General features: G+C 44.3%; 1 protein-coding gene across 1 annotated transcript; it reads left to right on the forward strand.

The window, feature by feature from the left end:
* The first annotated feature begins 23 nt into the window (after nucleotides 1-23).
* LOC137538636 (uncharacterized) lies at nucleotides 24-10,452 on the forward strand. Its single transcript, XM_068260913.1, has 4 exons — nucleotides 24-90; nucleotides 2,476-2,727; nucleotides 6,063-6,149; nucleotides 9,126-10,452. The coding sequence occupies exons 1-4, from the start codon at nucleotides 24-26 to the stop codon at nucleotides 9,425-9,427; spliced, it is 708 nt and encodes a 235-aa protein (XP_068117014.1). The 3' UTR covers nucleotides 9,428-10,452.
* Nucleotides 10,453-21,911: the final 11,459 nt, after the last annotated feature.

The raw sequence follows: 21,911 nt of genomic DNA on the forward strand, positions 1-21,911 counted from the left end.
GGTCTGTAAAGAAATTACAGACCATGTGGAGTGATTTCCAATCTAAAACTCCAGGAGCAGTGAGGAGAATAAAACGTGACATTAGGAGATGTAAGTAAATTCTTTGTTTTGATATTTCTATATCATTTTTTATTTACATTGACTATTCTCATCTTTAGCATAACCAGCCCTAAATACACTCACCTTAAAGGGAAGGTTCAGGGAGGGGAGTAAAAAAATAGAAATCCATTTCCACTTACCTGGTGCTTCCTCCAGCCCGTGGCAGGCAGGAGGTGCCCTCGCCGTCGCTCCGCAGGCTCCCGCTGGTCTCCGGTGCCCGACCCGACCTGGCCAGGCACTTCTGCGTCCCACGCCGGCGCGCTGACGTCATCGGACGTCCGCTGGGCTGTACTGCGCATGACGTCAGCGCGCCGGCGTGGGACGCAGAAGTGCCGGGCATTGGAGCACAGAAGAGCCCGACCTGGCAGCCGGCCTGGCCAGGTCGGGTCGGGCACCGGAAACCAGCGGGAGCCTGCGGAGCGACGGCGAGGGCACCTCCTGCCTGCCACGGGCTGGAGGAAGCACCAGGTAAGTGGAAATGGATTTCTATTTTTTAACCCCCCTCCCTGAACCTTCACCTTTAATGATTTTTAGGAACACCATTATGGAGTTTGGCTCATGTTCACCTTCACAAGTGCCTTAATTCTACGTGGCATTGATGCAGGAAGGTGCTGAAAGCATTCTTTAGAGATGTTGGCCCATATTGATAGGATAGCATTTTGCAGTTGATGGAGATTTGTTGGATGGACATCCAGGGCACGAAGCTCCCGTTCCATCACATCCCAAAGATGTTCTATTGGGTTGAGATCGGATGACTGTGGGGGCCATTTTAATACAGTGAACTCATTGGCATTTTCAAGAAACCTTTTTTTTTTTTTTTTTTTTTGTGATATGGTGCATTATCTTGCTGCAAGTATCCATCAGAGGATGGGTACATGGTGGTCATGAAGGATGGACATGGTCAGAAACAATGCTCAGGTAGCCCGTGGCATTTAAATGATGACCAATTTGCACTTAGGGGCCTAAAGTGTGCCAATAAAACATCCCTCACACCAGTACATCACCACCACCAGCCTGCACAGTTGTAGCAAGGCATGATGGACATGGGCAGCACGGTGTTATAGTGGTTAACGCTCTCGCCTTGCAACGCTGGGTCCATGGTTTGAATACCAGCCAAGTCAACATCTGCAACGAGTTTGTATATTTTGCCCATATCTCCGTGTGTTTCCTCTTGGCACTCTGGTTTCCTCCCACATCCCAAAAATATACAGATCAGTTAATTGGCTTCTCCCTAAAAAATGTCCGTAGACTATGATGCCTGCACTATACAATACATACATAAACATATGATTATGGTAGGTACTAGATTGTGAGCCTCTCTGAGGGACAGTTAGTGACAAGAGAATACACTCTGTACAGCGCTGAGTAATATGTCGGCGCTATATAAATACTGAAATAAAGAAATAATTAATGATGGTTCCATGTTGTCATTCTTTTTACAACAAAATCAGAGTCTATCGAGAATGATAGCACCGGGCAACATTTTTCAAATCAACTGTCTACATTTGCTGAGCTTTGGCAAATTGTACCCTCTTTATCCCATTTGTAGTGGAGATGAGTGCTACCCGGTGGGTTCTTCTGCTACAGTAGCCCATGTGCCTCAAGGTTGTGCATGTTGTGGCTTCACAAATGCTTTGCTGCATACCTTGTTTTTAATGAGTGGTTATTTCAGTTAACGTTGCTCTTCTATCAGCTTGAATCAGTTGGCCCATAATCCTCTACCCTCTATGTAACGATAGGTGTAACACAGAGAGGGTCTGATTACCGGTGATCTGCAGTATCACCGAGAATGCAGATATATACCTGATTATTGATGATCTGCAGTATCACCGATAATCAGATATATCTCTAACCTCTGGACACCTGAGAGATGATAGTGTTCGGTGCAACAGTATATATTGAGCCAAACACCTATAGGATAGGTGCTAGACAGTAAGAGCAAGTACTCTGGATCAGATTCCTTCCACAGGCCTGATGCTCCCCAAGGGGCGGAGCCAGGCTGAGAATAGTGGGAAGGACAGAACGTGAGTGACACCAATGAGGGAGTGTCACTAACAGGTCTGGGAACTGCCTCTAACAGTGAGGCCAGTTCTCGAGGTCGGACAAGCCAGGTCATTAACACACAGACAGATAAGGTACAGATTCAGGAGACAGATACGTACTCCAATGGACAGGCAGAGTTCAGCAACGGGGTATCATAATAACTGCATTAATCATAAATTGAAGGGGTGTTCCTAATAATTCTTTAGGTAAGGCTATATACTTATATTGATAACGTCTATCATTCACTTTGTGTAGTTATTGTTCCCCAATGCAATGTTTACCTTTACTTAGTATGTGTTTTTTTTTTGATAATTTTCCAACATTCTTTTCCAGCTCGTCATCATCGTAGGACAGCACGACTGCAGGAGCCGGCCCGTTCCTCCTCTTCTCCACCCTCTTCAGCCAACATCACTCCCAGGACCAGCCCTGATCGCAGCCCTCCTACCGGTGACTCAGCTGAGCCAGTGGAAACTCCTGCTGCTGCAGATGAAACCGCTGCTGCAGCTGAAACGGCTGCTCCTCCTACTGCACAGAAACACAGAGGCCGGAGTAGGAAACGTAGGCGCCGTAGCCGATCGGTTGCATGTAAGTTTTTTTTTTCTTCATGATGTTGAAAGTAAGCATTGGTAAGGAAATGACCGCACTCTGTATGTTATCAAAGTTGTGAATCCGACTGCTTCAGCAGTTTTTTGTTTACCTTGTACTTCAAAGTTTTCATTTGCCTCAGTAAGTCACTGTCATAGACGGTTTCCATGCTGTAAGCAATATTTCTTAACAATGGCAGCAGTTATATTAATAACAGGGCACATCATTGTTTGCAAAACAGAGTTGTTCATGTTCAGTACTGTGCTGCAGTACAGTACATTACTTCAGAAGTAAGATAAAATAGGCAAAAGTGCAAAATAGAATAGAAGGCGTAAGTGAATAATACATATGGACTGTGTGAGGACCCTCTTCAGATGGTAAGCATTGTAGCAGGAACAGAGCAACTCCAAGCAGGTTTATATGCAAACATAAATCAAAGTTTATTTTGGCAGCAGGTTCACAAACAACAGTTTGCAGTTCAGTAATAAAGTAATTCCACCAAAACAAAGGTAAGGCCAACTCCGGCCGGGTGCTTACTTTCAGCGTTGAGTAACACACAAATGTCAGTCCAAACACATGCAGTCCCCTGCATCAGCTTCTCAGCAGAGCTACTTCCTGGAAACAAACGAAAACCTTTTCTGTCCAGACTGACAGAACCTGCTGGACACACCCTGTGACAAATCAACGTTTATTCGTCCTAAAAAAGTAGTTAGAGCCTTATAAAATATTCCCTGTTGCCACTATTAAAAAAATGACAGCAGATAGGGAAAGGCTTGGTTTATAAAAAGACCAGGGAAGCCTGGGGTTAACAGTTCCTCTCCCTGGTCAAATGTAGAAAATGCTCTTATTACCTAGTTTTTTCAAACCTCCGTGTGACAAAGGTTCCTGGGCATTCAGGGACCCCCAAGCAGGCAGAAAGAGGGAAATCTCACACCTCCACTGCCTAACCCAGACTTGGTGGCTCCTCAGCTCCTTACATGAAAAGAGCAGCCACAGGAGGTCCTGCTAACATCCTGCAGAAGCCACTTAGAGACTACAGCTGGCTTTCTCAGTGACTAGTAGGAAACCTATCTGTGACCTCACAAATATGAAATCCATCTTTTATCATAAAGATGACTTCCCAAATAGGCAACGGCCTGTAGAACCCGCTTATTCTGAAATTTTGAACCAACCGCACGCTTGGATGTTTCTGATTTCAAGGTAAGCCCTGCCAAAGCAGAGATATGCATTTTGGGGTCACCGTTCACTCTAAACCCCCCAAGTTTGGTATCAACGTTCTTGATAAATTCTGACAAACCTAAAAATGTTATTAGATTTAACATAACTTGTACGGTTTGCAGATGAGCACACTTATCATGATTCAGGTAAATTCTTGCCTCTATGAGAGGGGCAGAGACCTCCTGTTCCAAAGAGGTGTGTGATCCACGCCCCCTAACCCCTCCTTGCTGGAGTGGGGGCTATAACCAGACAGAGCCCAGAAAGCTCTGGGTCCTTTACCTTCAATCTGATGCCTAGTAACATCCTGGCAGCTCGCAGGGACACGGGCCAAAACCTCCATCTTCGAACTTTCTAACAAAGGCCTGTTGGCCGCATGGCAACCGCCATTTTGGGACTTTCGCCAAAGACTTGCGATTGCCGCAGGGACTACCAATAACGGTATTTAAACTGTATATTCAGACATTCTGTTTCTCTTCCTCTCTTCTCTCTGTCCAATCAATCTGTTCTAAAATAAGCTGTGTGTATGTAGTTTAGAAATAAACTAACGATTTTATCGTTCAGTTGTGTGCCTTTTCTGGTCATCTGATTGCTGCTATAACGAATCTGCCCTCTGAAGAGTCAGTCATACTACCGCATTGTTTTATGATTTGCTTATAAATTGTTTGCTAGCTAGGTTGTAAATAACCGTTTCTTCCTTCTAGGATTAGCTAGTACCAGATTTCCTGTGCGAAATCGATAACTTTCGTTTCTCGATTGTAAATACAATTCGAGATTGCATCATATAGGGACCCAGTAACCGTTCTTTAACGTCACATTGCTCAGTCTTTAAGCCGTCGGAAGTGACTATTCCCCGAACGGTGACTTGGGCGTGTTGAACGTGATTGGGCTGGCTACCGTATTATGATAGCGGGAGTCTTTTTCTTCCCTGAACTTGAGAGAGTGGTGGCAGTTTATTACCCGATTTCCAGCGCGAAACCGATATTTTTAGTTTACCGATTGTATATACAATCAGAATTGTACATGTATGGGCACCTCCAACCAATCTTAACCGTTTACTACGCACACAGTGAATTTGCCTCCAGCAGTCTCTAGTGCATGAGACCTGCATGTCAACAGTGGCCTAGTAATACGGGATTGGTGGATGTTTGTCCCATTACATATTGTCGGCAGCTGCAAGACCAATCCTTATTGTCAGTCTGTTCACCGTACTTCCTGCGTATGCTAACGGGAGCAGATTAGACGGGATTGGCATGCTCTGTCTCCTTTTTCATTTTCTATTTTACCTCTGACGATCCAGCAACCGATCTCGTTGTCCGTCTGCGCCCGTACTTCCTGCGTACGCTAACGGTAGCAGATCTCGACGGGATCGCGGGGCTGGATTGTCACACACCCCTCCTCACCTCTTCCTCTCCAGAGACTTGTTAGCTCTGTTGTTAACCCTTTGTGGGCTAGACAGGCAGCAGTCCACAAATATAATGCATACTATATTCCACCCAGGACCTGGCGACCAGATGCACCCACCCTGCTCTACATCTGGTCAGCTCCGGACCCTTCTCAAGGCTTTAACCCCTGTCACTCCTGACAGTCAGCAAAAGCCTATCCTCCGGAGCTGCTACAGGATGTAGCGCCTGAACCTGGGTGCAACATACCGTCCATCGCACATCACTTGTGACAAAGAGAGTGGCACCTTCCCAGCCACTTTGTCACAACTGATATAATATGGATTCATGTGAAATTTATAAAAAGTATATATTTAACAAGGGTTAATAGGTCAGATCCCAGTGTAGGTGGTGAAATGGTGTTATAATGGGTAATTAACTTTTTGCGCATTCTCTTGCCTTTAATGATTAGGTGATTGTCTTGCTATGCCCTGTTTAGTTCTTCAAGTTCTATTCAAAACTTTAAGTTTCATTTGACATAATAATTTATGTAAGGTAATCATTGGATTGCTGTATGTACTGTGAAAGGTTGAAAAGGTTTACCATTGTACTAGAAAGAATTGACTTGCACTGTAGACCTTGTCTGGTTAAAAAGCTATTTGTTCTGTAAAAATTTGGGTTTTTGTTGTAATTAGATCGTTCAGTCGTTTATAATACCATGTTTTTCATTTTCCATAGCTTCATTGTCTGTGGAACATAGGCACAACCTCCGCTGCGCCAGCAGGAGTACAGCTGGTAGAAGCACATCCACCACACCAGTTGATCGTAAGTTCGACTTACATTTTTATAGCATAAAGATTCAGCAAGTAGGAAGGAACTGATACACTACTGTATGACAGTTTTCATACACCATTTTTCTCAGCTGGCATTGTTCTACACTCCCATGCTTCTCAGCGTTATACACAACTGGGTTGTAACAAATGTATAGTATATAAATTACTGATAATGGTAATTTGTCGAATTTTTCCACATTAAATAGTTACACTCATTGGAAGGATTATTTTGAATGCCGTACTAATATGGTGTTTCACCCACTTTTCCCTTCAGACCACACTTAATTCTATGAGGCATAGATCTTGCATTTGATGGAGATTTGTGGGATGGACATCCAGGGCACGAAGCTCCTGTTCCATGACATCCCAAAGATGCTCTATTGGGTTGAGATCTGGTGACTGTGGGGACATTTAAGTATAGTGAACTCATTGTCATGTTCAAGAAACCATTTTGAAATTATTCTTTGTGACATGGTGCATGATCCTGCTGGAAGTGGCCATCAGATGATGGGTACATGTTGGTCATGAAGGGATGGACATGGTCAGAAACAATGCTCAGGTAGCCCGTGGCATGTAAATGATGCCCCATTGGCAATTTGGCACTAAGGGCCCTAAAGTGTGGCAAGAAAAGATCTCCCAAAAATTTAAAGAACCACCGTCAGCCTACACGGTGGTAAGAAGGCATGATGGTCCCAGGTTCGCAATCTTTTCTCGCCACATTCTGAATCTATCGAGACTCATAACACCAGGCAACATTTTGCCAGTCTTCATTTGGACAATTTTGGGAGACTTGCTCAAATTGTAGCCTCTTTCCCATTTGTAGTGGAGATGAGTGGTACCCGCTTGGGTCTTCTGCTGCTGTAGGCCATCCCTTTGATGGTTGTGCGATTTGTGGCTTCACCAATCGTTTTCTGCATATGTCAGTTGTAACAAAATGCATTCAGTGTTAATCAACAATGATTACACAGTGACTACTTAGATAACGGGCCAACTTCCAATTAGACCGTCGACCAAAAAATATTTGCAATATATCTGAAATCAATTTTCAAAAATCTGCACATTCACCATGTCAACATGAATAGTAGTATAAAACAAAGCTAAGAATTGACTCTTGGGCGCATGTGCAACACTATCAAAAGATAAATTTCATGAAAAAGGTTATCTTAAATATAATAATCTAAACAACATTTAATTTAGACATACAACACAAGCGGCTAAAACTTGCCTGCTGACATCATGTGAGAGGTTTTGGGGCTGCATTCCCCGGACCCGCTAACTAGTGAGGATTAAAATGTCCTTGCTAAGGGTCTTACAAGTTTATTCTAAGTTGGAAAATGGATGGTGTCATTGAATGATAAAGTTACAGTTGCAAAGCTTAAAATGAACCTCTGGACTAAAAATCTCCTCAGCAGAACTGAAAAGGCTTTGTGTTTCTAACAGTTTCACAGCATCAGAACTTTTTTTTTCTTACCAAAGAAACATTTTTTAGCGGAATTTTTAGCAAAGATCTGTCCTTCAAATAAAAAAAAACAGGGCTTTTTTACCCTGATTCTGTGAAGAGCATGATGGGATTTTCTATTTTGTTAATCACGTTGCCTAGCAACTGGGAGAGGTGATCAGGACACAGGACAGTTGGAACTGCGTGTCATGCTCCCTATCTCCTCCTTTCAAACAAAAATATGGCTGCCATCATGAAATCACACACCTTTGCCTGTCCTTTTAAAACAGTGTGCTTAAGAGATTATAATACCTATCTATTTTAATTTACATAACTACTGTAACTTGTACATATGACAGTATGTTTGTTTAGGCTAGAGTTCCTCTTTAAGGTCCAGTGTTAGTATCACAGATCCCCACAAGGCAAAAGTAGCACTTGAGAAAATAAATATTTCAGCTCGTTCTTTTGATTATTAGTAGTGCACACCCCCCCCCATTTTCTACACGCTACTCCTCCTACAGTTTTATGGGTAAAAGCGCCAAAATTTCCACACTTATTCGTCGTTTGTGCTTTATTAAGCGTTCCCACACTCTGGGCCCTTGCAGCGGATCCTGGAAGACCCCTGTTTCCGTATGGACTTTGACAGATAAAAATTTCAAATCGCTGCCACTCCGACAATTTTGAAGCTACAACCCCCTTACTCGGAACACATATTGTTGGTGTCAACCCAAATACAAATATTTTTTTTTGGGGGGGGGGGGGGGGGTCATCCCAAAGTGGGTGGAGTTATTAACGGCCAAAAAAAATGTATCAATTTCCTATACGCTACTCCTACCAGAGTTTAAGGAGTAGAAATCTGAAACCCCATATTTCAAATAGACTTTTATTGGAAAATTTGAAACTATTGCCACTCGTAAAGCTTTGTTACAGTTACAAGTTACACTCACCAAACTTGGGTCACTTGGTCATGGAGTGAAGCTGAAACATTATGTCACATTTTGGGGACTAAAAAAATAGGGCGGAGCAACAAAAAGTCAATCTCATTTTCCCTAGTGACTTCAATGAGTAAATGTAAACAGCTGTAATTCTCAACGTATTAAAGACAGACTTCCCATACTTGGTTGGCACACTGGGTCACTGGGTGACTGGGGTGAAAATTGGTCAAGTTAGGCGGAGCCACATACAGTCAATCAGACACATAGACAACATCATGTGGCAGTGTCGGACTGTGAGGGGGAAAAACTGAGCAAAAACTGGCCAAGCTGCAGTAACCCAATGCTATCACACCCAAAGCAAACCTTCAGCAAGTCTTCTTTACTGTGAGCAGCAACACTTGATTATTACTGCTGCTTGGCCAGCAAGTGTATTTCTTCAGTTTCTCCAGCTCCCGGTCCGACCCTGTCCTGTGGTTTCCTCTTAAACGACAACGTCTAGTTTTTACATTGAAATGTGATCGCAGTTGACTTTTATTAGTACTTAGGGTTAATGCATATTGAATTTTTTTTTTTTTTTTCATCTTTTGTTTTCCAGGCACAGGAAATGTCAGTGAACGTGTGGGTCAGTTTGAAGTTCAGGTTCAGGGTCTAACTTCAACACTAGCTTTATGGAAGTCAGAGTATGAAAGCGGGATGCAGCAACAAAGGGCAGAATTTGAAAATCGCCTGCAACAACTGGAAGCCCAATTTAACCAACATGTGGCGAATATGGTTCAACAAAGAGAGGCGGCAGAGGCAGAAGCTGAGGTTCAGCGGCAGAGGGTATTGCAGTACAGACAGGAGGCACAGCAGCTGCATGAGTCTTTTTCCCAGCTTGCTGGGAAAAGAAGAATGTAACTTGTTCCTGAAGTCTTGCTCAAGACAGAAGAAAATCATAGAGATGATAAACCTGAATGGTTTTCTTTTGGCTCTGTTTGTGCTGTGGGCGGAGAGAAGGCTTACTCTGCTTCACTCTCGCATACAGCATCTCCTTGTGTAAGTGTGGCCATAGGTTGAATGCTGCACAGTCACTGCATCAAGATGATTATGCAGGTCTTTTGTGTTGTTCTGATGATGGTTGACTCTGACTGTTCTCATCATTAATCCCTTGTGTTTATCTGAAAATGTTATTGCTTTTTAACTTCAAGCCTTACAGTGGTTTGCAAAAGTATTCGGCCCCCTCGAATTTTTCCACCTTTTGTGACATTACTGTCACAAACATAAATACTGTATATTCTGGCGTATAAGACTACTTTTTAAACCTTGAAAATCTTCTGAAAAGTCAGGGGTCGTCTTATACGGCGGGTGTAATTGATGCATGGTGACACGCTCTATCCTGTTACCGATTTTCATATCTCACTGCTGGGGACTGTAGTGAAACGGCGCAGGCGCACATGTGCGCGATCTGAGAGGCAGAGAAGGAGGTAAATAGGGGAAGGCCAGAAGGTGAAAGAGGCGTGTTTTATGGCCATAACGCAGTCTATTCTTCCATGCCGCTCTGATAAACAGGGAGACAAGGAGTGTTGACCAATCCAACCAGTCAATCGCCTATATACTGTTATATACTGGGCACCACGTACAGTACAGCACCAGTATCTGTTCATACATAGCACCAGCATATGATATTTTTTATTTGGTGTTCATTGGAAGAAGTGTAGTCTTATACAGCGAGTATATCCCAAACTCTATATTTTAACTGGAAAAGTTGGGGGGTCGTCTTATACGCCCTGTGGTCTCATACGACAGAATATACGGTAATTTTTTTTTTATTCCACCTCAAAGAACAGTATATAGTGTTGTATACATACACGTGAGAAAAGGCTCGAAAATCGTACATGATTCCAAAAACTTTTAAAAAACAAAATAAATAACTGCTTAGTGAAGTTTGGTGTGCGTAATTATTCAGCCCCCAAAGTAAATACTTTGTAGAACCACCTTTTGCTGCAATTACAGATGCCAGTCTTTTAGGGTATGTCTCTACCAGCTTTGCACATCTAGCGACTGAAATCCTTGCCCATTCTTCTTTGCAAAACAGCTCCAGCTCAGTCAGATTAGATGGACAGCGTTTGCGAACAGCAGTTTTCATATCTTGCTACTGATTCCCGTTTGGATTTCAATCTGGACTTTGAGTTGCCCATTCCAACACATGAATATATATATATTTTTTTTTACCATTGTAATTTGGTGCCCTGGCTTTCTGTTTAGGGTCATTGTCCTGCTGGAAGGTGAACGTCCACCCAAGTCTCCAGTCTTTTGCAGACTTCAAGAGGTTTTTTTCCAAGATTTCAAGAATGGCAGCAGTACAATTTTTTTGTCGACAAACGGCTGCTTTACATTTCTCAATAACTTTACCCCCGACCTGTCTGTTGTGTTATTTAGTCATCATGGTGTTGTTGCTCACAATATTGTCTTTTTCAACCTCTGAGGCCATCACAGAACTGACATTCGAATACACACAGGTGCACTGTAATTAGTCATTAGCACTCATCAGGCAATGTGTATGGTCAATTGACTGCTCTCTGACTGCTCTCAGAGCAAAGGGGGCTGAATAATTACTCACACCCCACTTTTCAATTAATTATTTCCAAAAATTTTTTGAAATCATGCATGTTTTTCATGCCACTTCTCATGGACACCACTTTGTATTGGTCTTTCACGTGGAATTAAAATAAAACAGATGCATGTTTGTGGCAGTAATGTGACAAAATGTGGTAAACTTCAAGGGGGCCGAATACTTTTGCAAGCCACTGTAACTTGAAGTGCGTTGCTGTTAATTCATTCAGGTCTGGGTCTGGGTGAGATGTCAATTCCAGAACGTTGTACTTGTACCTCTGCTGCATGAATGCCTTATTGCCTTAGTGGATTTTGATTAGTGTTTTGGGTCGTTGTCTTGTGGCAAGTTTCAATCCTGGCGCAGCTTCAGATTTATCACTGATTCTGAGACATTGGTCCCCTGATACTGATACTGAGTTGAATCCATGCGTCCCTCAACTTTGAAAAGATTTCCAGTCCCTGCACTACCCACACAGGCCAACAACAATACCAGCACCAAATTTTACTGTCATTAGCAGGTGCTTTTCTTGAAATGATGTGCTTTCTTTTTTTCATACATACATAACGCACCTTGTTATGAAAAAATAACCTAATGTTCTATCAGGCCGCAGCACCGTATTTCAAAATGAAGGTGGCTTATCCAAAATGTGCTTTAGCATAACTCATGCAGCTCTGTTTGTGGTGTGGGCAGGTAAAAGGCTTCCTCTGCATCACTCTCGCATACAGCATCTCCTTGTGTCAAGTATGCCGAATGGTTGCACAATACACAGTGACTCCATCTGCAGCAAGATGATGTTGTACGTGTTTTGTGCCGGTCTGTGGGTTGACTATGACTGTTCTCACAATTTGTTGTTTCTCTCTATGAGAGCATTTTGTTATTTTGCCATTTAAATCTTTAAATGGATAAATCTGTATATGTTTATTGTTGTTCATGTTTGTATATTTTATATTTATAGACACATATATATATATATATATATATATATATATATATTTTTTTTATTTTTTTTTTTATTGCAATTAAAATATTGCTTAAAAAAAAGTCCTTTTTTTCTTTTTTTTTTTTAAATTAACCAATTTATGCATTCACTAGCTAATGGCCTGGCGGTGGCCGGGTATGTTTTTGTCTGGTGTCGGCTCCAAAATTTATTTTGGTAATGGGGAGAAGTATCCAATATGTTATGTCTGTGTTAAGAATTTCATTGTACAACATTCAACAAATGTTGCGTGATCAACTAAAAAAACATTCTAATGTCCAATTTAACCAAGGCTTCATTTAAAATTTTACTCTTTCAAAAGATCGGTTGAAATTAAATCAGAAGTTTAATTGTCCCTTAAATTGTTCAGGATTTAAAATCTTCCTCTCACTCTACTACTTAGAATACTTTTATTAATTTGTGACGATCACAACACTTCTCTAACCTGGATTGAAGGGTATAAAGTCCAGCAGTTGAAGTAGTCACAGCAGCAGTGGTAGGTATCATGAGGTTTGACACAGCAGGTGGTAAGAAATAATTTCAGCGGCGGTACAGGCCCTCGGCCCCTAGAGAGACCTGGATTGAAGGTTATAATGTCCAGAAGTTGAAGTTGTCACAGCAGCAGTGGTAGGTATCATGAGGTTTGACACAGCAGGTGGTAAGAAATAATTTCAGCGGCGGTACAGGCCCTCGGCCCCTAGAGAGACCTGGATTGAAGGGTATAAAGTCCAGCAGTTGAAGTAGTCACAGCAGCAGTGGTAGGTATCATCAGGTTTGACACAGCAGGTGGTAAGAAATAATTTCAGCGGCGGTACAGGCCCTCGGCCCCTAGAGAGACCTGGATTGAAGGGTATAAAGTCCAGCAGTTGAAGTTGTCACAGCAGCAGTGGTAGGTATCATCAGGTTTGACACAGCAGGTGGTAAGAAATAATTTCAGCGGCGGTACAGGCCCTCGGCCCCTAGAGAGACCTGGATTGAAGGTTATAAAGTCCAGAAGTTGAAGTTGTCACAGCAGCAGTGGTAGGTATCATGAGGTTTGACACAGCAGGTGGTAAGAAATAATTTCAGTGGCGGTACAGGCCCTCGGCCCCTAGAGAGACCTGGATTGAAGGGTATAAAGTCCAGAAGTTGAAGTTGTCACAGCAGCAGTGGTAGGTATCATCAGGTTTGACACAGCAGGTGGTAAGAAATAATTTCAGCAGCGGTACAGGCCCTCGGCCCCTAGAGAGACCTGGATTGAAGGTTATAAAGTCCAGAAGTTGAAGTTGTCACAGCAGCAGTGGTAGGTATCATGAGGTTTGACACAGCAGGTGGTAAGAAATAATGTCAGCAGCGGTACAGGCCCTCGGCCCCTAGAGAGACCTGGATTCAAGGTTAAGTCCAGCAGTTGAAGTAGTCACAGCAGCAGTGGTAGGTATCATGAGGTTTGACACAGCAGGTAGTAAGAAATAATTTCAGCAGCGGTACAGGCCCTCGGCCCCTAGAGAGACCTGGATTGAAGGTTATAAAGTCCAGAAGTTGAAGTTGTCGCAGCAGCAGTGGTAGGTATCATCAGGTTTGACACAGCAGGTGGTAAGAAATAATTTCAGCGGCGGTACAGGCCCTCGGCCCCTAGAGAGACCTGGATTGAAGGTTATAAAGTCCAGAAGTTGAAGTTGTCACAGCAGCAGTGGTAGGTATCATGAGGTTTGACACAGCAGGTGGTAAGAAATAATTTCAGTGGCGGTACAGGCCCTCGGCCCCTAGAGAGACCTGGATTGAAGGTTATAAAGTCCAGAAGTTGAAGTTGTCGCAGCAGCAGTGGTAGGTATCATCAGGTTTGACACAGCAGGTGGTAAGAAATAATTTCAGCGGCGGTACAGGCCCTCGGCCCCTAGAGAGACCTGGATTGAAGGTTATAAAGTCCAGAAGTTGAAGTTGTCACAGCAGCAGTGGTAGGTATCATGAGGTTTGACACAGCAGGTGGTAAGAAATAATTTCAGCAGCGGTACAGGCCCTTGACCCCTAGAGAGACCTGGATTCAAGGTTAAGTCCAGCAGTTGAAGTAGTCACAGCAGCAGAGGTAGATATCATGAGGTTTGACACAGCAGGTAGTAAGTAAAAATGTCAGCAGCGGTACATGCCCTTGGCCCCTAGAGAGACCTGGATTGAAGGTTATAAAGTCCAGAAGTTGAAGTTGTCGCAGCAGCAGTGGTAGGTATCATCAGGTTTGACACAGCAGGTGGTAAGAAATAATTTCAGCGGCGGTACAGGCCCTCGGCCCCTAGAGAGACCTGGATTGACGGTTATAAAGTCCAGAAGTTGAAGTTGTCACAGCAGCAGTGGTAGGTATCATGAGGTTTGACACAGCAGGTGGTAAGAAATAATTTCAGCGGCGGTACAGGCCCTCGGCCCCTAGAGAGACCTGGATTGAAGGTTATAAAGTCCAGAAGTTGAAGTTGTCACAGCAGCAGTGGTAGGTATCATGAGGTTTGACACAGCAGGTGGTAAGAAATAATTTCAGCAGCGGTACAGGCCCTTGACCCCTAGAGAGACCTGGATTCAAGGTTAAGTCCAGCAGTTGAAGTAGTCACAGCAGCAGAGGTAGGTATCATGAGGTTTGACACAGCAGGTAGTAAGTAAAAATGTCAGCAGCGGTACATGCCCTTGGCCCCTAGAGAGACCTGGATTGAAGGTTATAAAGTCCAGAAGTTGAAGTTGTCACAGCAGCAGTGGTAGGTATCATGAGGTTTGACACAGCAGGTGGTAAGAAATAATGTCAGCAGCGGTACAGGCCCTCGGCCCCTAGAGAGACCTGGATTGAAGGTTATAAAGTCCAGAAGTTGAAGTTGTCACAGCAGCAGTGGTAGGTATCATGAGGTTTGACACAGCAGGTGGTAAGAAATAATTTCAGCGGCGGTACAGGCCCTCGGCCCCTAGAGAGACCTGGATTGAAGGTTATAAAGTCCAGAAGTTGAAGTTGTCACAGCAGCAGTGGTAGGTATCATGAGGTTTGACACAGCAGGTGGTAAGAAATAATGTCAGCAGCGGTACAGGCCCTCGGCCCCTAGAGAGACCTGGATTGAAGGGTATAAAGTCCAGCAGTTGAAGTAGTCACAGCAGCAGTGGTAGGTATCATGAGGTTTGACACAGCAGGTGGTAAGAAATAATGTCAGCAGCGGTACAGGCCCTCGGCCCCTAGAGAGACCTGGATTGAAGGTTATAAAGTCCAGAAGTTGAAGTTGTCACAGCAGCAGTGGTAGGTATCATGAGGTTTGACACAGCAGGTGGTAAGAAATAATGTCAGCAGCGGTACAGGCCCTCGGCCCCTAGAGAGACCTGGATTCAAGGTTAAGTCCAGAAGTTGAAGTTGTCACAGCAGCAGTGGTAGGTATCATCAGGTTTGACACAGCAGGTGGTAAGAAATAATTTCAGCAGCGGTACAGGCCCTCGGCCCCTAGAGAGACCTGGATTGAAGGTTATAATGTCCAGAAGTTGAAGTAGTCACAGCACCAGAGGTAGGTATCATGAAGTTTGACACAGCAGGTAGTAAGAAATAATGTCAGCAGCGGTACAGGCCCTCGGCCCCTAGAGAGACCTGGATTGAAGGTTATAAAGTCCAGAAGTTGAAGTTGTCACAGCAGCAGTGGTAGGTATCATCAGGTTTGACACAGCAGGTGGTAAGAAATAATTTCAGCAGCGGTACAGGCCCTCGGCCCCTAGAGAGACCTGGATTGAAGGTTATAAAGTCCAGAAGTTGAAGTTGTCACAGCAGCAGTGGTAGGTATCATGAGGTTTGACACAGCAGGTGGTAAGAAATAATGTCAGCAGCGGTACAGGCCCTCGGCCCCTAGAGAGACCTGGATTCAAGGTTAAGTCCAGCAGTTGAAGTAGTCACAGCAGCAGTGGTAGGTATCATCAGGTTTGACACAGCAGGTAGTAAGAAATAATGTCAGCAGCGGTACAGGCCCTCGGCCCCTAGAGAGACCTGGATTGAAGGTTATAAAGTCCAGAAGTTGAAGTTGTCGCAGCAGCAGTGGTAGGTATCATCAGGTTTGACACAGCAGGTGGTAAGAAATAATTTCAGCGGCGGTACAGGCCCTCGGCCCCTAGAGAGACCTGGATTGAAGGTTATAAAGTCCAGAAGTTGAAGTTGTCACAGCAGCAGTGGTAGGTATCATGAGGTTTGACACAGCAGGTGGTAAGAAATAATTTCAGCGGCGGTACAGGCCCTCGGCCCCTAGAGAGACCTGGATTGAAGGTTATAAAGTCCAGAAGTTGAAGTTGTCACAGCAGCAGTGGTAGGTATCATGAGGTTTGACACAGCAGGTGGTAAGAAATAATTTCAGCAGCGGTACAGGCCCTTGACCCCTAGAGAGACCTGGATTCAAGGTTAAGTCCAGCAGTTGAAGTAGTCACAGCAGCAGAGGTAGGTATCATGAGGTTTGACACAGCAGGTAGTAAGTAAAAATGTCAGCAGCGGTACATGCCCTTGGCCCCTAGAGAGACCTGGATTGAAGGTTATAAAGTCCAGAAGTTGAAGTTGTCGCAGCAGCAGTGGTAGGTATCATCAGGTTTGACACAGCAGGTGGTAAGAAATAATTTCAGCGGCGGTACAGGCCCTCGGCCCCTAGAGAGACCTGGATTGAAGGTTATAAAGTCCAGATGTTGAAGTTGTCACAGCAGCAGTGGTAGGTATCATGAGGTTTGACACAGCAGGTGGTAAGAAATAATGTCAGCAGCGGTACAGGCCCTCGGCCCCTAGAGAGACCTGGATTGAAGGGTATAAAGTCCAGAAGTTGAAGTTGTCACAGCAGCAGTGGTAGGTATCATCAGGTTTGACACAGCAGGTGGTAAGAAATAATTTCAGCAGCGGTACAGGCCCTCGGCCCCTAGAGAGACCTGGATTGAAGGTTATAAAGTCCAGAAGTTGAAGTTGTCACAGCAGCAGTGGTAGGTATCATGAGGTTTGACACAGCAGGTGGTAAGAAATAATGTCAGCAGCGGTACAGGCCCTCGGCCCCTAGAGAGACCTGGATTCAAGGTTAAGTCCAGCAGTTGAAGTAGTCACAGCAGCAGTGGTAGGTATCATGAGGTTTGACACAGCAGGTAGTAAGAAATAATGTCAGCAGCGGTACAGGCCCTCGGCCCCTAGAGAGACCTGGATTGAAGGTTATAAAGTCCAGAAGTTGAAGTTGTCGCAGCAGCAGTGGTAGGTATCATCAGGTTTGACACAGCAGGTGGTAAGAAATAATTTCAGCGGCGGTACAGGCCCTCGGCCCCTAGAGAGACCTGGATTGAAGGTTATAAAGTCCAGAAGTTGAAGTTGTCACAGCAGCAGTGGTAGGTATCATGAGGTTTGACACAGCAGGTGGTAAGAAATAATTTCAGTGGCGGTACAGGCCCTCGGCCCCTAGAGAGACCTGGATTGAAGGTTATAAAGTCCAGAAGTTGAAGTTGTCGCAGCAGCAGTGGTAGGTATCATCAGGTTTGACACAGCAGGTGGTAAGAAATAATTTCAGCGGCGGTACAGGCCCTCGGCCCCTAGAGAGACCTGGATTGAAGGTTATAAAGTCCAGAAGTTGAAGTTGTCACAGCAGCAGTGGTAGGTATCATGAGGTTTGACACAGCAGGTGGTAAGAAATAATTTCAGCAGCGGTACAGGCCCTTGACCCCTAGAGAGACCTGGATTCAAGGTTAAGTCCAGCAGTTGAAGTAGTCACAGCAGCAGAGGTAGGTATCATGAGGTTTGACACAGCAGGTAGTAAGTAAAAATGTCAGCAGCGGTACATGCCCTTGGCCCCTAGAGAGACCTGGATTGAAGGTTATAAAGTCCAGAAGTTGAAGTTGTCGCAGCAGCAGTGGTAGGTATCATCAGGTTTGACACAGCAGGTGGTAAGAAATAATTTCAGCGGCGGTACAGGCCCTCGGCCCCTAGAGAGACCTGGATTGAAGGTTATAAAGTCCAGAAGTTGAAGTTGTCACAGCAGCAGTGGTAGGTATCATGAGGTTTGACACAGCAGGTGGTAAGAAATAATGTCAGCAGCGGTACAGGCCCTCGGCCCCTAGAGAGACCTGGATTGAAGGGTATAAAGTCCAGAAGTTGAAGTTGTCACAGCAGCAGTGGTAGGTATCATGAGGTTTGACACAGCAGGTGGTAAGAAATAATTTCAGCGGCGGTACAGGCCCTCGGCCCCTAGAGAGACCTGGATTGAAGGTTATAAAGTCCAGAAGTTGAAGTTGTCACAGCAGCAGTGGTAGGTATCATGAGGTTTGACACAGCAGGTGGTAAGAAATAATTTCAGCAGCGGTACAGGCCCTCGGCCCCTAGAGAGACCTGGATTGAAGGTTATAAAGTCCAGAAGTTGAAGTTGTCACAGCAGCAGTGGTAGGTATCATGAGGTTTGACACAGCAGGTGGTAAGAAATAATTTCAGCAGCGGTACAGGCCCTTGACCCCTAGAGAGACCTGGATTCAAGGTTAAGTCCAGCAGTTGAAGTAGTCACAGCAGCAGAGGTAGGTATCATGAGGTTTGACACAGCAGGTAGTAAGTAAAAATGTCAGCAGCGGTACATGCCCTTGGCCCCTAGAGAGACCTGGATTGAAGGTTATAAAGTCCAGAAGTTGAAGTTGTCGCAGCAGCAGTGGTAGGTATCATCAGGTTTGACACAGCAGGTAGTAAGAAATAATGTCAGCAGCGGTACAGGCCCTCGGCCCCTAGAGAGACCTGGATTGAAGGGTATAAAGTCCAGAAGTTGAAGTAGTCACAGCAGCAGTGGTAGGTATCATGAGGTTTGACACAGCAGGTGGTAAGAAATAATTTCAGCGGCGGTACAGGCCCTCGGCCCCTAGAGAGACCTGGATTGAAGGTTATAAAGTCCAGAAGTTGAAGTTGTCGCAGCAGCAGTGGTAGGTATCATGAGGTTTGACACAGCAGGTGGTAAGAAATAATTTCAGCGGCGGTACAGGCCCTCGGCCCCTAGAGAGACCTGGATTGAAGGTTATAAAGTCCAGAAGTTGAAGTTGTCACAGCAGCAGTGGTAGGTATCATCAGGTTTGACACAGCAGGTAGTAAGAAATAATTTCGGCAGCGGTACAAGCCCTCAGCCCCTAAAGAGACCTGGATTGAAGGATATAATGTCAAGAAGTTGAAGTTGTCGCAGCAGTGGTAGGTATCATGAGGTTTGACACAGCAGGTAATGGCAGCAGTACAGGCCCTCACACACTAGAGACCTGGGCAGAAAAGTATAACGTCAGGTAGCTGAGTTGGCGGCCGCAGAAGTAATTTTGGTTAGAGGCAGCAGAAATTATTTTTAAATAAAATACATTAGTTCCAGCCAGGCAGCGGTTGCGAAGCCACAGTTGGACTCTCGCCACAGCTCGGACATCACTATTTTTCAACCCGGACAACACACAGAGTGCAGATACAGATCAGTTGCCTTTGTAATGGAGGAGATAGGAGTACAGAGTACAATATGCAGATATGCAGATTTGCATGCCTAGACACAGATAAGCGTGCCTGTGTGTGTAATTGTGTAATAGTGACAAGCAGAAAACATTTCTGCTCACATTTGTATCACGGGAAAAAATAATATTGTTGAAAAATATACCGTTGAAGCTGTTTACAGCTAGATTTGCTGTGTAAAACATCTAGGGCCTGATTCACAAAGCGGTGCTAACAGTTAGCACCCTGGTGAAAAGCCCTTTATCACGCCTAAACGCAGTTTAGGCATGATAAGTTTAGGTGTGATAAGTTTAGGTGTGATAAGTTTAGGCATGATAAGTTTAGGGGCCTGATTCACAAAGCGGTGCTAACAGTTAGCACCCTGGTGAAAAGCCCTTTATCATGCCTAAACTCAGTTTAGGCATGATAAGTTTAGGGGCCTGATTCACAAAGCGGTGCTAACAGTTAGCATGCTGGTGAAAAGCCCTTTATCATGCCTAAACTCAGTTTAGGCATGATAAGTTTAGGTGTGATAAGTTTAGGTGTGATAAGTTTAGCTATGATAAGTTTAGGTGTGATAAGTTTAGGCATGATAAGTTTAAGCACCAACTGCGTTAGCACCGCAGTGCACAGCTGATCAAAAGTTTTGCGCTAGCAAAGTCTGGTGCACTTTGTATAAAGTTTAATGGCGCTGCTTTGCGTGCGGGACTTTGCAAGCGATCTAAACTTATCTAAACTTATCATGTCTAAACTTATCACACCTAAACTTATCATGCCTAAACTTATCACACCTAAACTGGCTTTTCACCAGCGTGGTGCAATGGTTATCATGCCTAAAGTCTCTAACTGGGTTATCACCGCTTTGTGAATCGAGCCCTAGGTGTGATAAGTTTAGGTGTGATAAGTTTAGGCATGATAAGTTTAGGTGTGATAAGTTTAGGCATGCTAAGTTTAAGCGCCAACTGCGTTAGCACCGCAGTGCACAGCTGATCAAAAGTTTTACGCTAGCAAAGACTGGTGCACTTTGTATAAAGTTTAATGGCGCTGCTTTGCGTGCGGGACTTTGCAAGCGATCTAAACTTATCTAAACTTAGCATGCCTAAACTTATCACACCTAAACTTATCACACCTAAACTTATCGGGCTCGATTCACAAAGCGGTGCTAACCCAGTTAGAGACTTTAGGCATGATAACCATTGCACCACGCCGGTGAACAGCCAGTTTAGGTGTGATAAGTTTAGGCGTGATAAGTTTAGGTGTGATAAGTTTAGGCATGCTAAGTTTAGATAAGTTTAGTTCGCTTGCAAAGTCCCGCACGCAAAGCAGCGCCATTAAACTTTATGCGAAGTGCACCAGACTTTGCTAGCGCGAAACTTTTGATCAGCTGTGCACTGCGGTGCTAACCCAGTTGGTGCTTAAACTTATCACTCCTAAACTTATCACACCTAAGCTTATCATGCCTAAACTTATCACACCTAAACTTATCACACCTAAACTTATCATGCCTAAAATGAGTTTAGGCATGATAAAGGGCTTTTCACCAGGGTGCTAACTGTTAGCACCGCTTTGTGAATCGAGCCCATCACGCCTAAACTGGCTTTTCACCAGCATGGTGCAATGGTTATCATGCCTAAAGTCTTTTAGGCATGCTAACTGGGTTAGCACCGCTTTGTGAATCGAGCCCAAGGGGCCTGATTCACAAAGCGGTGCTAACAGTTAACACGCTGGTGAAAAGCCCTTTATCATGCCTAAACTCAGTTTAGGCATGATAAGTTTAGGTGTGATAAGTTTAGGTGTGATAAGTTTAGGCATGATAAGTTTAGGTGTGATAAGTTTAGGCATGATAAGTTTAAGCACCAACTGGGTTAGCACCGCAGTGCACAGCTGATCAAAAGTTTTACGCTAGCAAAGACTGGTGCACTTCGTATAAAGTTTAATGGCGCTGCTTTGCGTGCGGGACTTTGCAAGCGATCTAAACTTATCTAAACTTAGCATGCCTAAACTTATCACACCTAAACTTATCATGCCTAAACTTATCACACCTAAACTGGCTTTTCACCACCGTGGTGCAATGGTTATCACGCCTAAAGTCTCTAACTGGGTTAGCACCGCTTTGTGAATCGAGCCCATGGTGTGATAAGTTTAGGCATGATGGGCCTGATTCACAAAGCAGTGCTAATCTAGTTATCACGCCTAAAAGACTTTAGGCGTGATAACCATTGCACCATGCTGGTGAAAAGCCAGTTTAGGTGTGATAAGTTTAGGCGTGATAAGTTTAGGCATGATAAGTTTAGGCATGCTAAGTTTAGATAAGTTTAGATCGCACGCAAAGTCCCGCACGCAAAGCAGCGCCATTAAACTCTATGCGATGTGCACCAGACTTTGCTAG

This window comes from Hyperolius riggenbachi, chromosome 11 (assembly GCF_040937935.1).
Source record: "Hyperolius riggenbachi isolate aHypRig1 chromosome 11, aHypRig1.pri, whole genome shotgun sequence".
Classification (NCBI taxonomy): Eukaryota; Metazoa; Chordata; class Amphibia; order Anura; family Hyperoliidae; genus Hyperolius; species Hyperolius riggenbachi.